At 38.2% G+C, this 18,421-nt stretch overlaps 1 protein-coding gene across 1 annotated transcript in view; it reads left to right on the top strand.

The window, feature by feature from the left end:
• Nucleotides 1–10,171: 10,171 nt before the first annotated feature.
• Nucleotides 10,172–18,421, top strand: part of SFMBT1 (Scm-like with four mbt domains 1) — a 54,003-nt gene continuing 45,753 nt past the window's right edge. The window contains exons 1-2 of the mRNA XM_006892233.1: nt 10,172–10,326; nt 15,397–15,491. Coding sequence (XP_006892295.1) covers nt 10,299–10,326; nt 15,397–15,491 — 123 coding nt within the window. The 5' untranslated portion in view covers nt 10,172–10,298. The remainder of the gene's footprint in view (nt 10,327–15,396; nt 15,492–18,421) is intronic.

Raw genomic sequence — 18,421 nt, forward strand, 5'->3', positions numbered from 1 at the left:
TTTTGTTTTTGCTATTAGGAGTGACATTTATATGAAGATTTTGTGTGGACCTGTTTTCTTTCGGGAATATATGAAGAATGGAATTGCTAGATCCTTTGTCAGCCGTGCTTATGAGGAAGTGTGGCTACACTGTTCAGCTCTCAGCACTTCTAGCATTACTTTTATGTTTTCTCACACCTTCAGGAAGGGGAAGTGTGTCACCTGTTAAACATCATGGATCCTTAAGGTCTGTAGGTGAAGTGTACACAGTGGGGACTGGGAAGGCGTGTACACATTGTGTAAGGTTGACATCTCTTTAGCTTCATCTTCTAGTATTCTTTCTTTCTTCCCTGACCTTACTCTTCTGAGAACACAGCTCACATTCTTTCACTTGCGGACACATGCATTGGCCTTTCCCTCTTCCTGCTGTGTCCTGCTTTCTGATATCTCCTGTTGTTGTTGTTGTTGTTATGTACCGTCGAGTCACTTGCGACTCTTACCAACCCTATCTACAACAGCCCTAAACCCTCCTCTATCCCTTACCAATCTTATTGTCTCTGACACATCTACCCTCGTTATCCCAGTCACTGAATCAGTCCATCTCAATTAGGGTCTTCCTCTCCTGCGCTGTCCCTACAACCTCCCAAGCATGACGTCCCTCTCCACAGACTGGTCCTTCCTTGCAACATGTCCAGAGTATGTTAGATGAAGCTTCAGAATCCTTGTCTCCAAAGAGCAGCCTGGCTTTACCCTCTCCAGGACAAACCTGTTCATTTCTCTTAGCAGTCCATAGTATATTCAATACTCTTCTCCAACACCACAGTTTAAAGGCATCAACTCTCTTCTATCATCCCTAGTCATTGTCCAGCTCTCTGATCCATAACAAGTAATTGCAAAGACCATGGCCTGTATCAGGCTCACCTTAGTCTCCAGACTGACATCATTGCTCTTTAGTACTTTAGAGAGGTCTCTAACCGCAGAATTTTCCATCACAATATATCTTTTAATTTCCTGGCTGCTGGTGCCAAGAGTGTTGATTGTGGAGCCAAGCGAACTAAAACTGTGAACAATCTCAATCTCCTCACCATCCATCATCTCCTACAAATCTTTATCTGTATGTTAGATCTTCTCTATGAAAGCTCCTCTGATCCTGCCCTGTTTAACTTTTCGGCATATGCCGCCAGTTCTACCCAGCTCTGTCACCACCTTTCAGAAGAATCGTATACTCTCTTACTTTCTATTCAACATGAACTTTGTGAAGGCAGATTTTAGGATTTGTTTTCTTGTGTGATAAATTCCTAGAATTTTTATTAGGCTTGATGTGTAGTGGATGTCCAGTAAAATATCTATTGGAAGAATAAGTAACTTTTCATGTCAGCAAACACATTGTGCTTTCCTTAATTTTTATTATGATTGGAGTGAAAATTTATAGAGCAAATTGTTTTCCAGTCAACTGTTCCTATACATTAAGGTTTATGACATTAATTACAACACCCATATTGTAACTTCATGTTCCTGCCTCTTCCTTGTGATTCTCATTTCTGTTAATCCCTTTATCCTACCCTTTCTAGCTTTTTGAGCTTTATCTCTAGATAATTGTTACCCTTTTGATCTTGTGTGGTTGATTGTTCTAAGGAATGAGTACTTCTGGTGTTACTGTTCTCCTGACAGGTCTGCTGTGTGCTGAAAGTTGGCCCACAGGGGTATTTAGTTCTAGGCTTTGAAGGGTGACTAAGGGTCATAGTCTCAGAGGTTCCACCCATCTCTGTCAGAGCAGCACACCTGACCATTTTTATGATTTTAAGTTTTGTTTCATATTTTTCTCCTGCTCTGCTCAGGCCCCTATTACTGTGATCTCTTTCAGAGTGGTCAGCCATGGTAGGGCAGCACTTCTTACTGCCTTTCCAACCATGATGTTCTTTTCCAAGGACTGGCACCTCCTTACAATATGCCAGAGTGTATGAGACCAAGTTTCATTACCCTTGCCTCTAAGAAGCACTTTGACTACACCTTTCCAAGATGTATTAATTTGTCCTTTTGGCAGTCCATAGCCTTTTGGCATTCAGCATCCTTCTCCAACACCACAGTTCAAAGGCATCAGTGATTGTACTGTGGTCTTTATTATCCAACTTCCAGCTACATAGCAAATAATTGAAAAGATTTTGGTTTCAATCAGGTGCACCTTAGTCTTAAAAATGACATCATTGCTCTTCTCCACTTTAGGGAAGTCCCTCACAGCAGACTTTCCCAATGCAATACATCTTTTAATTTCCTGACAGCAGGTGCCAAGGGTGTTGATTGTGGATCCAAGCAAGATTAAATAATTCATAGTTTCTTATCTTTTTCCCCCATCTATCATGATGTTGCCTATTGACCTGGTGGTCAGGATTTTTTGTTTTTGTTGAGATAGAACCTTTATTGAAGGCAGTAGTCTTTGATCATCTGCAGCTAGCATTTTCAATTTGTATTTTTTCTATTTCTGTTTTATTGACTATGCAAAGGCTTTTGATTGTGTGGATCATGACAATTATATGGCTAACACTGAGAAGAATGGGAATTCCAAAAGAGTTGTGCTTATCTGAAGCCTATAACTAGACCAAGAAGCTGTTGTATGAACAGAGCAAGGGAGTGCTGTCTGGTTTAAATTCACGAAAGTTGTGCATTAGGGCTGTGCCCTTTCACCACGCTGCCCTGCGCCGTGTTGCCCCGTGCCTAGAACAAGTGATTCAAGAAGCTGGACTATATGATGAAGAATGTAGCATTGGGATTGGAGGAAGACTCACCAGAAACCTGCTTTATGCAGATGGCACAACCTAGTTCAAGAAAAATGAGGAGATCTTGAAATGCTTGCTGCAGAGAAAAGACATGGGGATATTTAATCTCTTTAAACTGCTATGATGCAGATTTCTTTGTTTCCTTAAAGTATTTTTCTATAATAAATTCTAAAGTAGGATTGATGGTGTGTAGAGTATGCAAGTTAAATTTTTTATGTAGTAGAATGTTTATGTGAAAAGGCTATATTCATTTACATTCTTCAGTTTGTGTAATGACAGTATCTATTTCTCCATGTCCTCACCCACTTTGAATGTTACTTAACCTTTTATCTTTGACAGTCAGGGTGAAATTTTGTTTTAGTTGTTCAGGTTGTACATATTTTTGCATGATTTTTTGTTGTGTTGATGTAAAATTTTTGTTCATACCTGACTTTCCCTCCCTTTATTAAGTTTTGTCTTTTTTTCTTATTTCCATACTCTTTCTGTTAGAAGGGCTCTTAGTCCTTGTCTTTTGTATATACTGTAAATATTGTCTTTGAAATTTGCTTATGGCATCTTTTTGCCAGGCATTAAGTTTAGATGTTTATGTGGACAGGTGTCTTCTTGAAATGGCATTCCTCACTAGGGAAGTTTTTACTATCTCAAAATTATAACTGTGTTCTCTCATATTCTACTTAATTTGTTTGGAGTCTTTGTTTTTAAGGTTTTCTTCCTTTAATTCACCTTGTAGTTATTTATATGACCCACATGATGTAAAAGACTAAAACTTCCTACCCTCAAAAGTAGATAGCTAATTGTTCAACACTCTTTATTTGTTCATATTTTGATAAATGGAATGTCATCTTTCGGACATACTGTTCTCTCATATAAATGGATCTATTTCCCAACCTCACTGTCCTTTATTGCTGTATTTGCCTTTTCTTTTGCTAGTGCTGCACTATTTTAATGTTTTGATAGAAGAAACTTGCCTTATATAGCATCTTGTGTACAAGTGTCTCAGATGGATTGTACATTTTCTCTTTTCAATTAATTTTAAAATGAGCTCATCGTGGTGAGATTTTGATTGGATTGAAAAAATTCTTCAGTTTTTAATGGCAACCAGGTAGAATTACCAAGTAGAATTAGAGATTTATGTTGTTTTTCATTTAGCAATTATAGGTGTAAAATAATCCTTTTAAATTATCAGCCTTATAATTTGTCCATTTTAATTTTTTAAAATATTTTTAATATTTTAACAAAAGTTTATAGAAAGGTTAGGTTTTCATTCAGTGTTTATTGCTCATTTTTCTTCCTCATCTTGTTTCCCCCCTCCTCCAGTCCACTTTGCAATGTACCTCTTTTTTTTAATTGTGATTTCAACAAGTTTACAGAAAAGCTAAATTTTCATTCATTGATTGTTATACATTTTCCTTCCTATCCCCCTAATTCCACTTTAAAAAAAAAATCATTCATTGTTGCAACATTTCCTTCCTCCCCACCCACCCCTTCCCAACTGTAACTCTTGTTCTAGATGATGGCTAATCATATAATCCTGTCATACAGTTCTTTCCATGGTCTGTTCCAATGCAGTGTACATTGTCTATCCACTGTTGGCCTATTCTCTCCCTAACCCCCATGTCAATCCCATTTTAGAACAGTGGTGTTGTGCAGTATGTGTCCATTTGTGACCGAGATATTTCACTCCGCATAATGTCTTCCAGGCTTACTCATGTTGTGTAATGTTCATTGTGTATGAGTTCATTGTTTTTAAGTAATATTCTGTTGTGTGGATGTACCGTAGTTTTTCTATCAATTCATTTGTTGATGGGCACTTAGGTTGCCTCCATCTCTTTGCTATTGTGAATAATACAGCAGTAAACATGGGGTGTGTACAGCTGTTTAGTCATGGCCCTGGCTTTTTTTTTTAGGGTATGCTCTCAGTAGTAGAATTGCAGGGTCAAATGATATTTCGTTTTCCAACTTTTTGAGGAAGCACCAGACCACCTTCCATGGCCTATTCTAGCAGGAGATAAGAACTCCAATTTCCCTACGGCTTGGCTAGCATTTGTCGTTTGCTCCTCTGTTGGACTTTGTTGTTATTGCTGGTTATTTTGCTTTTTAAGTGTGAGGTTTTTTGAGGTCTGAGCTCTGGTGGCCTGGTGGTAAGGAGTTGCGCTGTCGACTCAGGCGTGCTGCAGAATATGCCAGGTGATGGACAGTCAATTCCCATGCAAGTTACTCCTCCCTCGGGAAACCTGCCAGAGAGTCTGTTATGAGTTGGTCCTGACTCGACGGTACACAGAACATTCCTGAGTTCTAGATTATATTGGAAACAGTCTATAGAAACCCCTCAAACTCATTGCTCTTCAATCAGAACCAAGTCATAGTTGGCCTTCCAGAAAACTTTCAGAGCCCGGAAATTGTACAAGGGGGAAATTGTCTGTAATTCTCTTGAGGAGCTGCTAGTGGATTCAAACCACACACACCCCAATCCCTCCAGAATATCCACTTGTTTTATAAATCCATTAGTACCAATTTGTGCAATTGAGACAATTAAGTGCAAAATGAAAATGTTAAATTAGGGTCGGATCTAATTTAGATGGTGTGAGTAGCTGAGATTTGTCTGTCAGAATGCTCTAGACTCCATTTATTTTTAATTCCTTGGTCAGATATCTATATTAAGGGTTAAAACAATAAAAACAACCTTTACAAAATATTTAAAGGTATCTACTCCTGCCAGTCCAGTTACATTGGCATCTGACAGACGGAAGCACAGCATTTAGTTTAGATCATTTGCCAGTAGGAAGTGTGCAGAGCTGGGGCATGATACCTGACTACTTACCACCACGAGTGAAAGGTCAAGGGAAATCTGTATTTGTTAGGAAACAGAAGCAGAGGGGCTCTATCACTTTAACAGAAAGAGAGTTAACTTTGAAGACTGGCCAAACTTGGAGCAAAATTAATTACTGAATTTTTTGCATTTCCATGTCTAACTGCTGATAGTCTAGTGGTAAGGAGCGAGAAAGATGGACAGTCTCCTCTCATTCGATTTACTGCCTCTGTAAACCAGCTGGAGCTATGAGTCAGTTCTGACTCAGCAGCAATGAACATGTTTAACTGCATACCTGAAATTTTTTGCTGGGTTTAGTGCTTGTTGAATTGTTCCCCCCCCCCTTTTTTTAAGGCATATTTTGCTCATTGACGTGAGGTCAGACTGACCTATATAGCTGCTTTCCATGAGCTTTGCCAGGCTGTAAATTGAATGAGAAGAGAGCAGCTGGTAGATTTGAATACCACAGAGACGCAGCTTTTGGCCTGATAGCAAACCCCCGGCCGACCTGGCCACCAGAGCTCCTTTTTGAGACAGGAGTGCAAATTCAGATATTTCATTGAGAATTTTCCTGCTAACTTTCTGGTAAATATTAAATTATTTTCTTATGGGTATGTTGGAAGGAGGGATGAGTCCTTGGAGAGGGACATTATACTTGGGAGGGCCGAGGGACAGCACAAGAGAGGAAGACCCTTGATGAGATGGATTGACTCAGTTATTGGGGTAATCAAAACAGTAAGGTTGGCTCAGAATAGAAAAGGGTTCAGAACTGTCGCTATGAGTTGCAGATGACTTGACAGTACATAACAACTACATAATCATATATTGACTACCTTTAGAACTAAGCGGACTTCCTTTTTCCTAAGTTATTTATGTCAGACACATTAGGTCATTTGTTCGAGGATATCTCTTACAGAAACCTCTCTTGCTTTATTGTAATTTTCCCATGTAAAAGTGATACGAGGTGCTCTATTTTAGACTCGAAACCCAGGTATACTAACATGAAGCTAGGCAGCGAAAGCTCAGAGTATGAGCATACTGTGTACTCTTTCCCCCCCTTTTTTATTAATTTTAATGCAAGTTTACAGAGACTTTGGATTTCCGCTCATCATTGTTGCACTTTTCTCCCTGCCCATCCCTCTCCCCCAGTTCACTCTTCTCTTTGAAAAGTAAAACAAAAAGTTTTTAATTGTTATACAATGCCTCCCCCTAAGTCTGCTCCACTATACAGCCTTTGTTATGGACTCCTGTCATGACAACAGTACCTAATCATGAACAGTTCTCTCCCTCATCTCTTTCAATGCAGTATACATTTTTTTATCCCCTCTTTTCTCAGTCTGCCCCCCCCAACCCCAATGTCAGTCCCGCTTTGTAACAGCGACACTATGCAGCATTTGTCCCTCTGTGACTGAGAGACTTCACTCAGCATAATGTCCTCCAAGGTCACCCATTTTGTATAGTAATTCGTGAGTTCCTTGTTTGTCAGTGCAGTGTAGTATTCCATTGTGCGAATATACTACAGCTTAAAAAAAATAAAGCAGCAACTGGTGGCAGGGGAAATCCTGGTATGACCATTGTTAAGATGATTTTAAGCAGTGTATTTAGCAGTTACTTATTCTGTGTTGGTTTTGCTTTATATTTATGGACCACTGAAAGTGTCACCTTGATCATAATTACCTGTCTGGATTTTTCTGACTGAAATATGAAATAAATTTAGAATTCATCTAGGTTAATTTTTTTACATGTTTGACATAAAAGCTGTTATTAATCATTACTTTTAAAACATAAATCCCTTGCAAATTATCTGGACACCTATTTAGTTCACTAAGATTTTGTATGTAAGTCAAATCATGTGTGCTTTATCTAAACAAATAACTCTTAACGTGCTCTGATAACCACAAGGGAAATGACAGTATCAAAATCAACCATAAAGTAAATGAAAACAGTAAAATTGTTTAATATGAACTGAAAAGAAATGAAAAGTGAGTTAAATTTCCATATACTAAGCCCCTGGATATTTTACTTGGGTTTTTTCTCACTGCATGAATAGGCAGCAGGCTAGCAACAAAGAGATTTTGAACAGATGTTACATAGCAAAAGGCTTTTATCAGTTTATTTCTCATGATCCTATTAAAGTGATGAACTGATTGCTCATCGGCTAAAATCTAAGTGATGTTGTGAGATTGAAAAAAATGTCACCTCTTTAACATGCAGCTGCATTAAGACTTGTAGTCTTCCCATCTTATGTTTTTAACTTTCGTCCTTCATCTGTTTATTTATTATCATTATCTTTTTAAAACACTAGTGGCTTTGGACAGAAATGCTAGCATTTTTCAAGAGTTTACAAACATAAACAATGGATGACATCTTCAAGGCCCAGTGAACCAATAGATACTTATTTTAGCACTGGCTTTTTCCCATTAAACCCGTGCTGAAATGTCAGGACTTTATACGTAGAGATGAGTCACTAAGTTAATGCCATAGGAACTTGAGCCTGTCAGTATTGACTAATAGTCACTATAACTCAGCATTTCCTATGTGGGTGGCTCTATGCCATGTGTGTTTCATGAATTTTCTCAGTCATCATAGCTGTTTGTAAAGTAGTTACAATGCTGTTATCCCCCTTTTACAAATGAAGCAACTAGCACAAACAGGCCAACCCATTTATTTGTCCAGCATCACCAAGTCAAAGAAGCAGTGGTGAGTTTTTTAAAAGTTAACGCAGGTAATAGTATTCTTCACTTGGCTTTTCGCTCAGCAGTGTGGTCATGTTTCTGTATGTTTTGGATGGGACCTATCTTTTTAGTGGCTTATGGAGTATTTCCTAAATTAAAAAACCAGAGTTGCCCCTGAGTCAGTTCATGCTTAGGACTGTGTTCCAAGGTATGTTTCAGAAGTACATCCCCACACCTTTCCTCTCTGGTGCTCCTGAATAACTGGACCCATAACCTTTAGATGAGCAAGATGCGTGCTGTCTACACTACCCAGGCACTCTGGCTTCCTAGCATGTCAGTAATCAACCAGCTCCCTCTGATGTAGAGCTTACTGTCTGAGCCATCCAGGCTGCCCGCCAGTTTAGCTTAAGTCTGCTGTTAGAGTCTGTCTCTTTATATAAGTTTAATTGTACACAAAAATACAGTTGGTATGTTCTCATTTTGCATAATATTCTAGATAAGTCAAGTAGAAAATTAGTTCAAGTAATACTGTGTCCTGAATCAAATTCATTTGGTATAGGCACAATATTGAAAGCTGTTCTCCCCCAATTCCTCTTACTCCTTGGCCAAAGTCATTAGGAATTGTTTATTGTGAGTTAAGAGTTAATATTGTTCTGTATTGCAGTTTTAAGTTCATATAGATCTTAAATTATTGTGATTTCTAGATATAAAAATCTTTATAGCTTTATACATACAAGGGCAGTTCTGGTGGCTTAGTGGCACATAATTCAAATCTACTAGCTTTATCTGAGGGAGAAAGATGGACAATCTCTTCTGATGTGATTTACAGCCTCTGAAAAGCCACTGAAAGATCACTATGAATCAGTTCCAACTTGACAGCTCATATAAGCAACAACATACTTAAGATCTTCCGAATTAGAAAATATTTAGTACAATGGATTAAGTAATATGGCCCTGTCATTCACAGCCTCCCATTTTTGTGATTCTAGCCCCTTAGTGTAAGAAAAGGGAGCTCTGGTGGCATAGTGGGAAGAGCTGCATGGCAATCTCTGAAGGCATGCGGTTCGAGGCCATCAGATGCTCTGTGGGAGAAGGGTGATTAATTAATCTTGTGTGATTAATTGCCTCTGAAAACTCACTGGAGGGTCAGCTATAGGTTTGGTTCTGACTCAATGATATTCAGCAACAACAATCTTAGAAATTAAGACCTCACTTCAAGGATAAGTTTTTTATTGTGTTAAGGTGATAGATTTAGGGTGGGATATAAGCCCCAACTAGTAGAAGATATTAATTAACCCAAGTTGCCACCCATAGGTTTATAAACTTGAACTCCTTTGTAAAGGGATGATTCTGGAAAGTGCAGTGCTTGTTCTCATGGGATGTTGCATCTAACCTGGTCCAGCTGTGCTTGTAGTCAACAATCAGTAGCCCAGGATACAGCTCCTGGGCCTTTGTTTACCAAGGCCTATGTCCAGAAGCACATACACCATTTCCCTCATGGTTTTTTAGTTTCTGTGAGACCTTCCAATGAACCACAGAAACCAGAGATGGGAGTGGAAGAATTGAAGGGAGGAGGAATAGTTAATATCAGAGGCCATTTGGACATTTGCTTCTGTCTTACAAGAATGAGTCTTATAATAATAATCATCATCAAAGAAATTATGTGTGCAAAAGTTGTGAATTTTTTTCATCTAATCTCATCTATTCTACCAATGTGTTCTTTAAAAAAATCTATTTATAAATGAGACTCAGCTGTCACTTTTGGATTTGCTACAAGTCATAAGGAAAGAGGAATTTAGACTAGTGAAGAGTAAAGAAAAGCTTGGATGGTGAACAGTCCTTGTAACCTGCTTTCTTGATCAAGTTGAACACCATTGTCTTCAGAATGAATGCTTGGCCTTTGGGTTGTTTATGTGTTCTTTTTTCATTTTTAGCACTTCCATTTGGACCCTTCAGTGCACACTGAACAGGCACATGAGAGCTGCAAGTGATCATCAGATCATAGCAGAAGCATAAGGCCTTTCCTTTGTTTGGAGAGAAGATCGCTCATATGCTGTGGAAATGAACGGGGAGCAGCAGCTTGATGCAGGTATTGGGTTTTCTGAGAAGCATTTATTCTCTAGGGTACAGAAGTCTGTATCTGCCTGCTCTGTATTGTCTGACTTGTCTTTCTGCCACTGAACTGGAAGTTCTTTGAAGGAGATGGTGTCTTGCATCACATTCTCTACTTCTGGCAAAGAGAGTGCTTACAATGTTTGTTGGAAAAAGAACTTTTATGAACAGACTTCTCCTTTTAAAACAACATTTTCATTTTGACAGTTATTTTCTAATTATCTGAAAATAATTATAGATTCCTTGGAAGTTGCAAAGATACAGTACTTGCAAATCCTATGTAACTTTCACCCAGTCTTTCCACTGGTTACATCTTGTAACTGTTGTGCAGCAGTAAGACCAGGAAATCAACATTGGTATGCAATGTATATAGTTCTGTATCATTTTTTTCCTCATGGGTGTTTTCTTGTAACCAGTCTCATTTAAGATACAAAAAGTATTCTGTCACCACAAAGAATGCCCTGTACTGTGCATTTATAATGGTAAGTCTCCTACACACAGGACCCAGGCAACTATTAATCTGTTTTCAACCTGTATAATTTTGTCATTTTAAGAATCTTACATAAATAGAATGGTACAGTTTCTGACATTTAAGATTGGGTTTTTCTTCACTTAATACCCTTGGTCTGTCAACATTCTTGTGTATATAAATATTGGCATACTTTCCTTAGTTGCTTGTTGCTTAATTGCTTTGTTGTACTTCTTAGATATACTGCATTTTTTTCACAGATTGACAATCTGAGGCAAAACTGTGTTAAGTAAATCAAACAGCATTATTCTTCCAACAGTATGTGCTGAGTTTGTTTCTGTATCATTTTTTTGTAATTCAGACCTTTTGAATTTTGCTATTTCAGACTTTTCCGCAGAGCTATTGCTAACAGTAGATTGCAGCATTCTGCAAATATAACTTTTGTATGTACTGGGAAGCCAGAATACTGGTGTGACAGTATTTGCTTTATGGTGGTGGTGTGGGACCGAGCGGAAGCGGGCTCTGTGATGAGCCTGTGCTTTGTTCCCTGTTGCTGCTGAGTAGTGTAACCCATGGCTGTGCCACAGTGAGTGCAGGCGCTCAGCTCTTGTAGTATATTTGGTTGTTTTCAGTTCCTGGCTACTACAGATCAGGCTCCTGTGAACTACTGTGTACAGAAGATTGTCATTTATGGATAAATTCCCAGCACGATTGCTGGGTCATATGGTAAACATATGTTTAGTTAAAAAGTCTGCCAAACTAAAATAGCTCAGAGTGACTGTGTGATTCTACATTCTCACCAGCAAAGTATGAAAGAGCCAGTTTCTTTTTAACTTTGTCATTATTAATATTGTCAGGTTTTTTCCTTTTTACCATTGTGATACGTTATTTACTGTTATGTGCCGTTGAGTCGCCTGCGACTCATAGAGTCCCTGTGTACAACGGCCCTAAACCCTGCTCTATCTCTTGCCAATCTTATTGTCTCTGACACACCTATCCCCACTACTCCAGTGACTGAATCAGTTCATCTCATCAAGGGTCTTCCTCTCTTGCACCGTCCCTCCACCCTTCCAAGCATGATGTCTGTCTCTAAGGACTGATCCCGCCTTGCAACATATCCAAAGTATGTCAGATGAAGCCTCAGAATCCTTGACTCCAAGGAGCAGCTTGGCTTCACCCTCTCTAAGATGAGCTTGTTTGTTCTCCTAGCAGTCCATGGTATATTCAGTACTCTTCTCCAGCACCACAGCTCAAAGGCATCAACTTTCCTTCTATCATCCCTAGTCATTGTCCAGCCCTCTGATGCATAGCAAGTGATTGCAAAGACCATGGTCTGTATTGGGTGCACCTTAGTCTCCAGACTGACATTGTTGCTCTTCAGTACTTTGGAGAGGTCTCTGACAGCAGACTTTCCCAGTGCAATTTGTCTTTTAATTCCCTGGCTGCTGGTACCAAGAGTGTTGATTGTAGAGCCAAGCAAACTAAAGCTTTCAACAATCTCAATCTCTTCACCATCTCTCATGATGCTGACAATCTGCCCAGTGGTGGTAATCTTTGTTTTCTTGACGTTGAGCTTCAATCCATATTGAAGGCTGCAGTCCTTGACCTTCTGCAGCAAGTGCTTCATGTCCTCCTCAGTTTCAGCAAGCAGGGTTGTGTCATCTGCATAACGTGAACTGTTGATGATTCTACCTCCAATCCTGATGCCACACTTCTCCTAATAGAGCCCAGCCTCCCAGATAATCTGCCTGTAGACTGAAAAGATATGGAGATAGGACACATCCTTCATGCACACACTTCCCAATTTTGAGCCATGGACTGTTTCCTTGCTCTGTTCTGATGACTGCCTCCTGGTCCAAGTATAGGTTTCGCATAAGCACAATTAAGTGTTCTGTAATTCCTATACTTCTCAGAGTCAGCCACAGTTTATTATGAGCCACACAGTCAAATGCCTGTACATAGTCAGTGAAACACCAATAGACATCCCTCTGGTACTCTCTGATTTCAGAAGAAGAATCGATGTGGTGGGGAAGAGTCTTGAATATACCATGGACTGCCATAAAAACAAATAGGTCTTGGAGAGGGTGAAACCAAATTTCTCCTTGGAGGCTAGTTTGGGCACATGGCTAGGAGGAGGCAGTTTTTGGAGAAAGAACATCATGCTCAGAAAAGTGGAGGGACAGCGCAGGAGAGGAAGACTCCAGATGAGAAGGATTGATACAGTAACTGGGGAAATGGGAGTTGGTGTGTCAGAATTAGTGAGACTGGCTCAGGGCAGGGCAGGGTTCAGAGCTGCTGTATGTAGGATTGGTATGAGTAAGTAGCAAGCAACTTGATGGTACATAACAACAACATTCCTTTTATGAAAGAATACTAGCTCATAACCATGCATATACTATATTTTGTTTACCTACATATATTTTGTTTACCTACTCAGTTCTTGAACATTGTGTCCACTTTGTCTGTTGTAAATAGAGATGTTTTTAACTTTGTTGTACAAGTTTTTGTTTGAATATGTGTTTTCAGTTCTTTTGGCTATACCCCTAAGGATAGAATTGCTTGGTCATGCCAGTTGAAATGTTACAAAACGTGAACACAGTGCTAAAAGTGCCACTTGGCCACACCAGGGAATTTGAAAGAGCAAATGTCTGAGAGAAACATATTTGTGCCCATTCCAAGGAAAGGTGATCCAACAGAATTGCTAGGATTATTGAGCAATATAATTAGTATCACACAAGATAATGAATATCACAAGTCATATAATTAATATTATAATATTATTAATAATAAGCCATATAATTAATATCACAAGTGTGATATTAATTATCTTCAGATAAAGATAATTAAAAAGTATTATTACTGAAAACAGAGAACACTTAAAACATATTTACCTGTGTCTTATTGACTGTGTGGATCTGACCAAAAAATGAATAGTATTGAGATGAATGGGATTTTCAGAAAACTTAATTGTGCTTATGGAGAACTAAGAGCCACTCATTTGTAGACCAAGAGACAGTTACTCAAACAGAATGGGAATCATTGCATGGTTTAAAATCAGGAAAGGTGTAAGTCGGGGTTGTAGCCTTTCACAGTGCTCATTCAGTCTCTGTGCTGAGCAAATAATCCAAGAAGCTGGACTCCATGAAGAAGAATGAGTCATCAGAATTGGTGAAAGACTTACTAACAACCTGAAGTATTCGAGATGATGCAATTGTACTTGCTAAAACTGAAGAAAACTTAAACCACTTACTTTTCAAGATCAAAGACCATAGCTCTCATCTTGGATTTGAAGGTCAAAGGTCATTTTGAATGACAGTTCAACATAGAGAAAAACACAGTTCTCACAACTGGGCCAGTAAGCGGCATCGTTGTAAACAGAGAAATGGTTGATGTTATCAAGGAGTTCTTTCATTTGGATTCACAACCAGTGTCCATGGAAATAACAGTCAGGAAGTCAGTTAATGTCATGCGTTTGACATATCTGCTGCAAAAGGCCTATTTAAAGTGTTAAAAAGCAAAGATGTTTCTTTGAGAACTAAAGTATGTCTGTCTCAAGTTTGATAATTTCATTTGCCTTGTGTGCATGTGAAAGCTGGACACTGATAAGGAAAACGGACAGAGAACGTTATCTTTGAATTATGGTGTTGGCAGGGAATATTAGACAGTATGCCAATATTAGAGAATATTAGAATATGGCTGAGAATATTAGACAAGAATCTAATAACTCATATATATATATATATATATATATATATATATATAGACATAAACATGTATATATTTTATATGTACTTAAAAAACATGATAGATGGAGAAAAGATTGAAATTGTAAATTATTTCATCTTACTTGAATCCACAATACCCTTATACTAGTAGTCCTAGATCAAGAGACATTACTACATTGGGCAAGTCAGCAGTCAGAGAGGGACCACTCTTAATTACTGGAGAGCTGTGATATCAGTTTGAAGACTTAAGTTGTGCTTGATTTAAACCATGGTCTTCTCTTTCACTTGCTATGCATCTTGGAGCTGAGCAATGAATAAGGATGACAGAAGAATTGATGTCTTTGAGCTGTGGTGCTGGAAAAGATTGCCAAATATCCTATGGACTGCCAAAAGGGCAAATAGATAAATGTTGGAGAAAGTGTAGCTACAGTGCTCCTTTGAGGCAAAGATGACCAAGCCTCTCACATACTTTGGGCATACTTGAGGAGAGGCTGTTTTTTAGAAAGGGACATAATGCATGGAAATGTGGAGGAATGGTGAAAGAGAAGAAGACCCTCAACTGGCTGGATTGACATAGTGACTGCAGCAGTAGGCTGGAGTATGTCAGAGATGATGCGGATGGCACAAGACAGGACAGGGTTCAGATCTGTTGTTTATAGAGTCACTATGAGTCATACTGAACTCAATGGCACCTAACAACAAGGGAAGCTGTTATTTTAAAAGAACTTAATGCTTTTGTGTAAAACCAATCAACTTATCATCAAGTAAATTCTGTTGAGTTAGGTTTACTAGTATGCTTTGACACTTTGCATTTTCTTTGGTTGTGTTTACTTGTTTTTGTATTTAATTCCAGACACTGGGTCTGGTGTTGAAGAAGTGGAGTTAAGCTGGGAAGATTACCTAGAAGACACAGGGTCCACAGCAGTTCCTTATGGGTCTTTTAAACACGTAAGCAATACTTTTTATTTTACTAGGTTTATCCCTTTCCTTTTAATCATGTAGTGTTATTAGAGAGGTTAGAGGTACTTAAAGTGGGAGCACGTGAAAGAATTTGAATGTTTTCTTTTTTCCTTTCCTCTTACTACCTCAGTGAGTCAGTGATTCGAATCCATCAGGGAAAAAAGATATTGTCCCCTCCCAGAAAGATTTATAGCTTGATGTGCTTGTTTCAGCTGTACATACACTAAAATTGGAACGAGACATAAATTAACATGGCCCCTACATAAGGATGACATGCAAATTCATGAAGAGGTCTATATTTTTTAAAAAAAATCTATAGCTCAAAAATCCAGTGTAAGGTTGCTGTAAATTCTAATCCACTCCAGTGTCAGTGGGTTTTATTTTATGCTGCCTTTTGTTTTTTTGAGGAGGCAGGAATATTACCTTCCATAAGAAGACCTGACTAATCAGCAGACTAGTCAAAGCAATTAGACTTGATTAATTAGTTTTGTACTGAAGAGCAATGGTGTCTCTCTGGAGACCAAGGTGCGTCTGATACAGGCCATGGTCTTCGCAATCATTTGTTATGCATCAGAGAGTTGGACAATGACCAAGGAGGATAGAAAGAAAAGAAATGCCTTTGAGCTGTGGTGCTGGAGAAGAGTATTGAGAATACCATGGACTGCTAGGAAAACAAACAGATTTGTCCTGGAAAGGGTTAAACCGGGTGGCTCCTTGGAGGCAAGGATTCTGAGGCTCCGTCTAACATACTTTGGACATGTTGTGTGGAGAGACTGGTCCTTAGAGAGGGACATCATGCTTGGGAGGGTGGACGGACGGCGCAGGAGAGGAAGGCCCTCTATGAGGTGGATTGATTCAGTGATTGGGATAATTGGGATGGGAGCGTCAGAGACAGTGCGATTGGCACAGGACAGAGCGGATTTTAGGGCTATTGTACATAGGGTCGCTATGAGTCGCAAGCGACTCGACGGCACATAACAACAACAACAATTAGTTTTGTGAGGGGTTTTTCCCACTCAATTTAGAGTTTTATCTTTTTTACTCTTATTGGAGATGCTTATATTTTGTGAAAAAAACCTCATTAATTAAAGAAAATTATTTACTTTCTTATATTTCACTTTTTAGAATTTTATAACTGTTGAAAATAATTTGAACAATGTTAACTTTTTCCCCTGCAGTGGACAAAAATGGTGATTCTTGCTTTTAATAGTTTACCTGAAATGGGATTATTGGATAATGGAGTAAAGACAGGCATTGGGATTGTACTAATGGCCCATATGTGGGTCAGGTTTATTCTTTAACAGCCCACATTGGTTGGTTTGTTTTTCTCATCAAAAAGATTGTGTATTTTATTTGTTCTTTGTGACAGTTTTAGACTATAAAAACCAAAAAAGCATCCAAATGTTATACTATTGGCTTTTCTTAACCTGTATACCCTTCACTCTTACTTGAAGTACATTAATTTTTTTTCTTCTAAAACTACTTATTTCATGTTTAACAGGCTATATTTTGTGAAGACAGTCACAAAATTACTTTGAGGATTTGCTTTATATTCTTTTATAAGTTGTCTCATATTACTTGGCCTTTTTTATTCTTTCTTACCGCTTTTATTTCTCCCTTAAGTTGAAATGGTAAGAATAGTGTGTCTCAGGTTAGGATGTCATTTCATATTGCATTGGTTAATCATATGTAGTTTTTTAATAGATATTTTTTTAAAGCATGGTAGAGACAGAACCTGTTAGAAGTTATGAGATAACTGAATTCTTTTTTAAAATGTTTTCCCTAAAGTATGTATGGTAAACAGATTCTCTTACCAAAATCCTGGTTGAAAAAAAAAAGTCATTTAAAGAAGCAGCTTCCAGTTTTTCAATCTTTGAATGACAGAACAACAAAATTTTTAAACATGCATATTTTGTCATTGTCAAGTAAGAAAATACATGTAAGCTTGATCACCTATGGTAAAGGGTTGCCAAGTATGGTGTAGATCAAGTGTGGATGCAGGAAGATGCTGAGAAAGGAAGCCAGAGGAAGTGGCAACTGGTTCCTAAATTCCTAATGAAAAATTTCTTGACAAAGAAAAGACATGGACCAGATGGCTTCACTGGAGAATTCTACTAGCCGTTTGTAGATGTGTCTCCAGTCTTTTTCAGCTTTTTCAGCTTTCCCAAATTATATAAGAGGGGAAGAAATAGTTTCTAATACCAAAGTTAGACAAACATACAAGAGAAAAAAGCAGTAACTATCCCTTGTGAATATAGGTATAAAAATCTCCAACAAAATCCTATTTAAAAACCCCAAAACATCCATCATAAGAGATTATCATGATCAAGTGAGATTTATCTCAGGAGTGGGAAGGTAATTTTTACATTATAAAAATCAACCCACTTACTACATTGATGGAACAAAGGCAAACAACCACATGATCATCTCAGTCAAGACAGAAAAGACATTTGACAAGATCCTATACTCTTTGGTGTTTTAAAAAGATCTCTCATAGAAAGAGCATAACGTGTTGGGGCGACCTGAAAGGTTGGTGGCTCAAATTGACCAGTTGTTCTGTAGCAGAAAGATAAGCAGTTTCCTCCTGTAAAGACCTTACAGTCTGAAAAACCTAACAGAGGGCTACTATCAGGCCGTACCTGCTTGACAGTCTTTTTAAAATTACTATTAAGTAATTTTAAAAGTAATTTAAGTAATTACTATTCCAGTGAGCTGGGAATAGACGGGATTCCTCAGTCTGAAAAAAAGACATTAATGGGAGGAAGATAATATAAATATTCAGTTTTCAAAATGAAAAATGTCAAATCATTACAGAGCCTGCATATATTAAAAATATCATATAGAATTATTTGGAAAACTTTCTGAAAATTTTTTAAACATGAACCTTTATGTGAAATGAACACATTTTTTTAATAATT

Source organism: Elephantulus edwardii, unplaced genomic scaffold, assembly GCF_000299155.1.
Source record: "Elephantulus edwardii isolate Elephantulus edwardi_28Jun2011 unplaced genomic scaffold, EleEdw1.0 scaffold00113, whole genome shotgun sequence".
Taxonomy (NCBI): domain Eukaryota; kingdom Metazoa; phylum Chordata; class Mammalia; order Macroscelidea; family Macroscelididae; genus Elephantulus; species Elephantulus edwardii.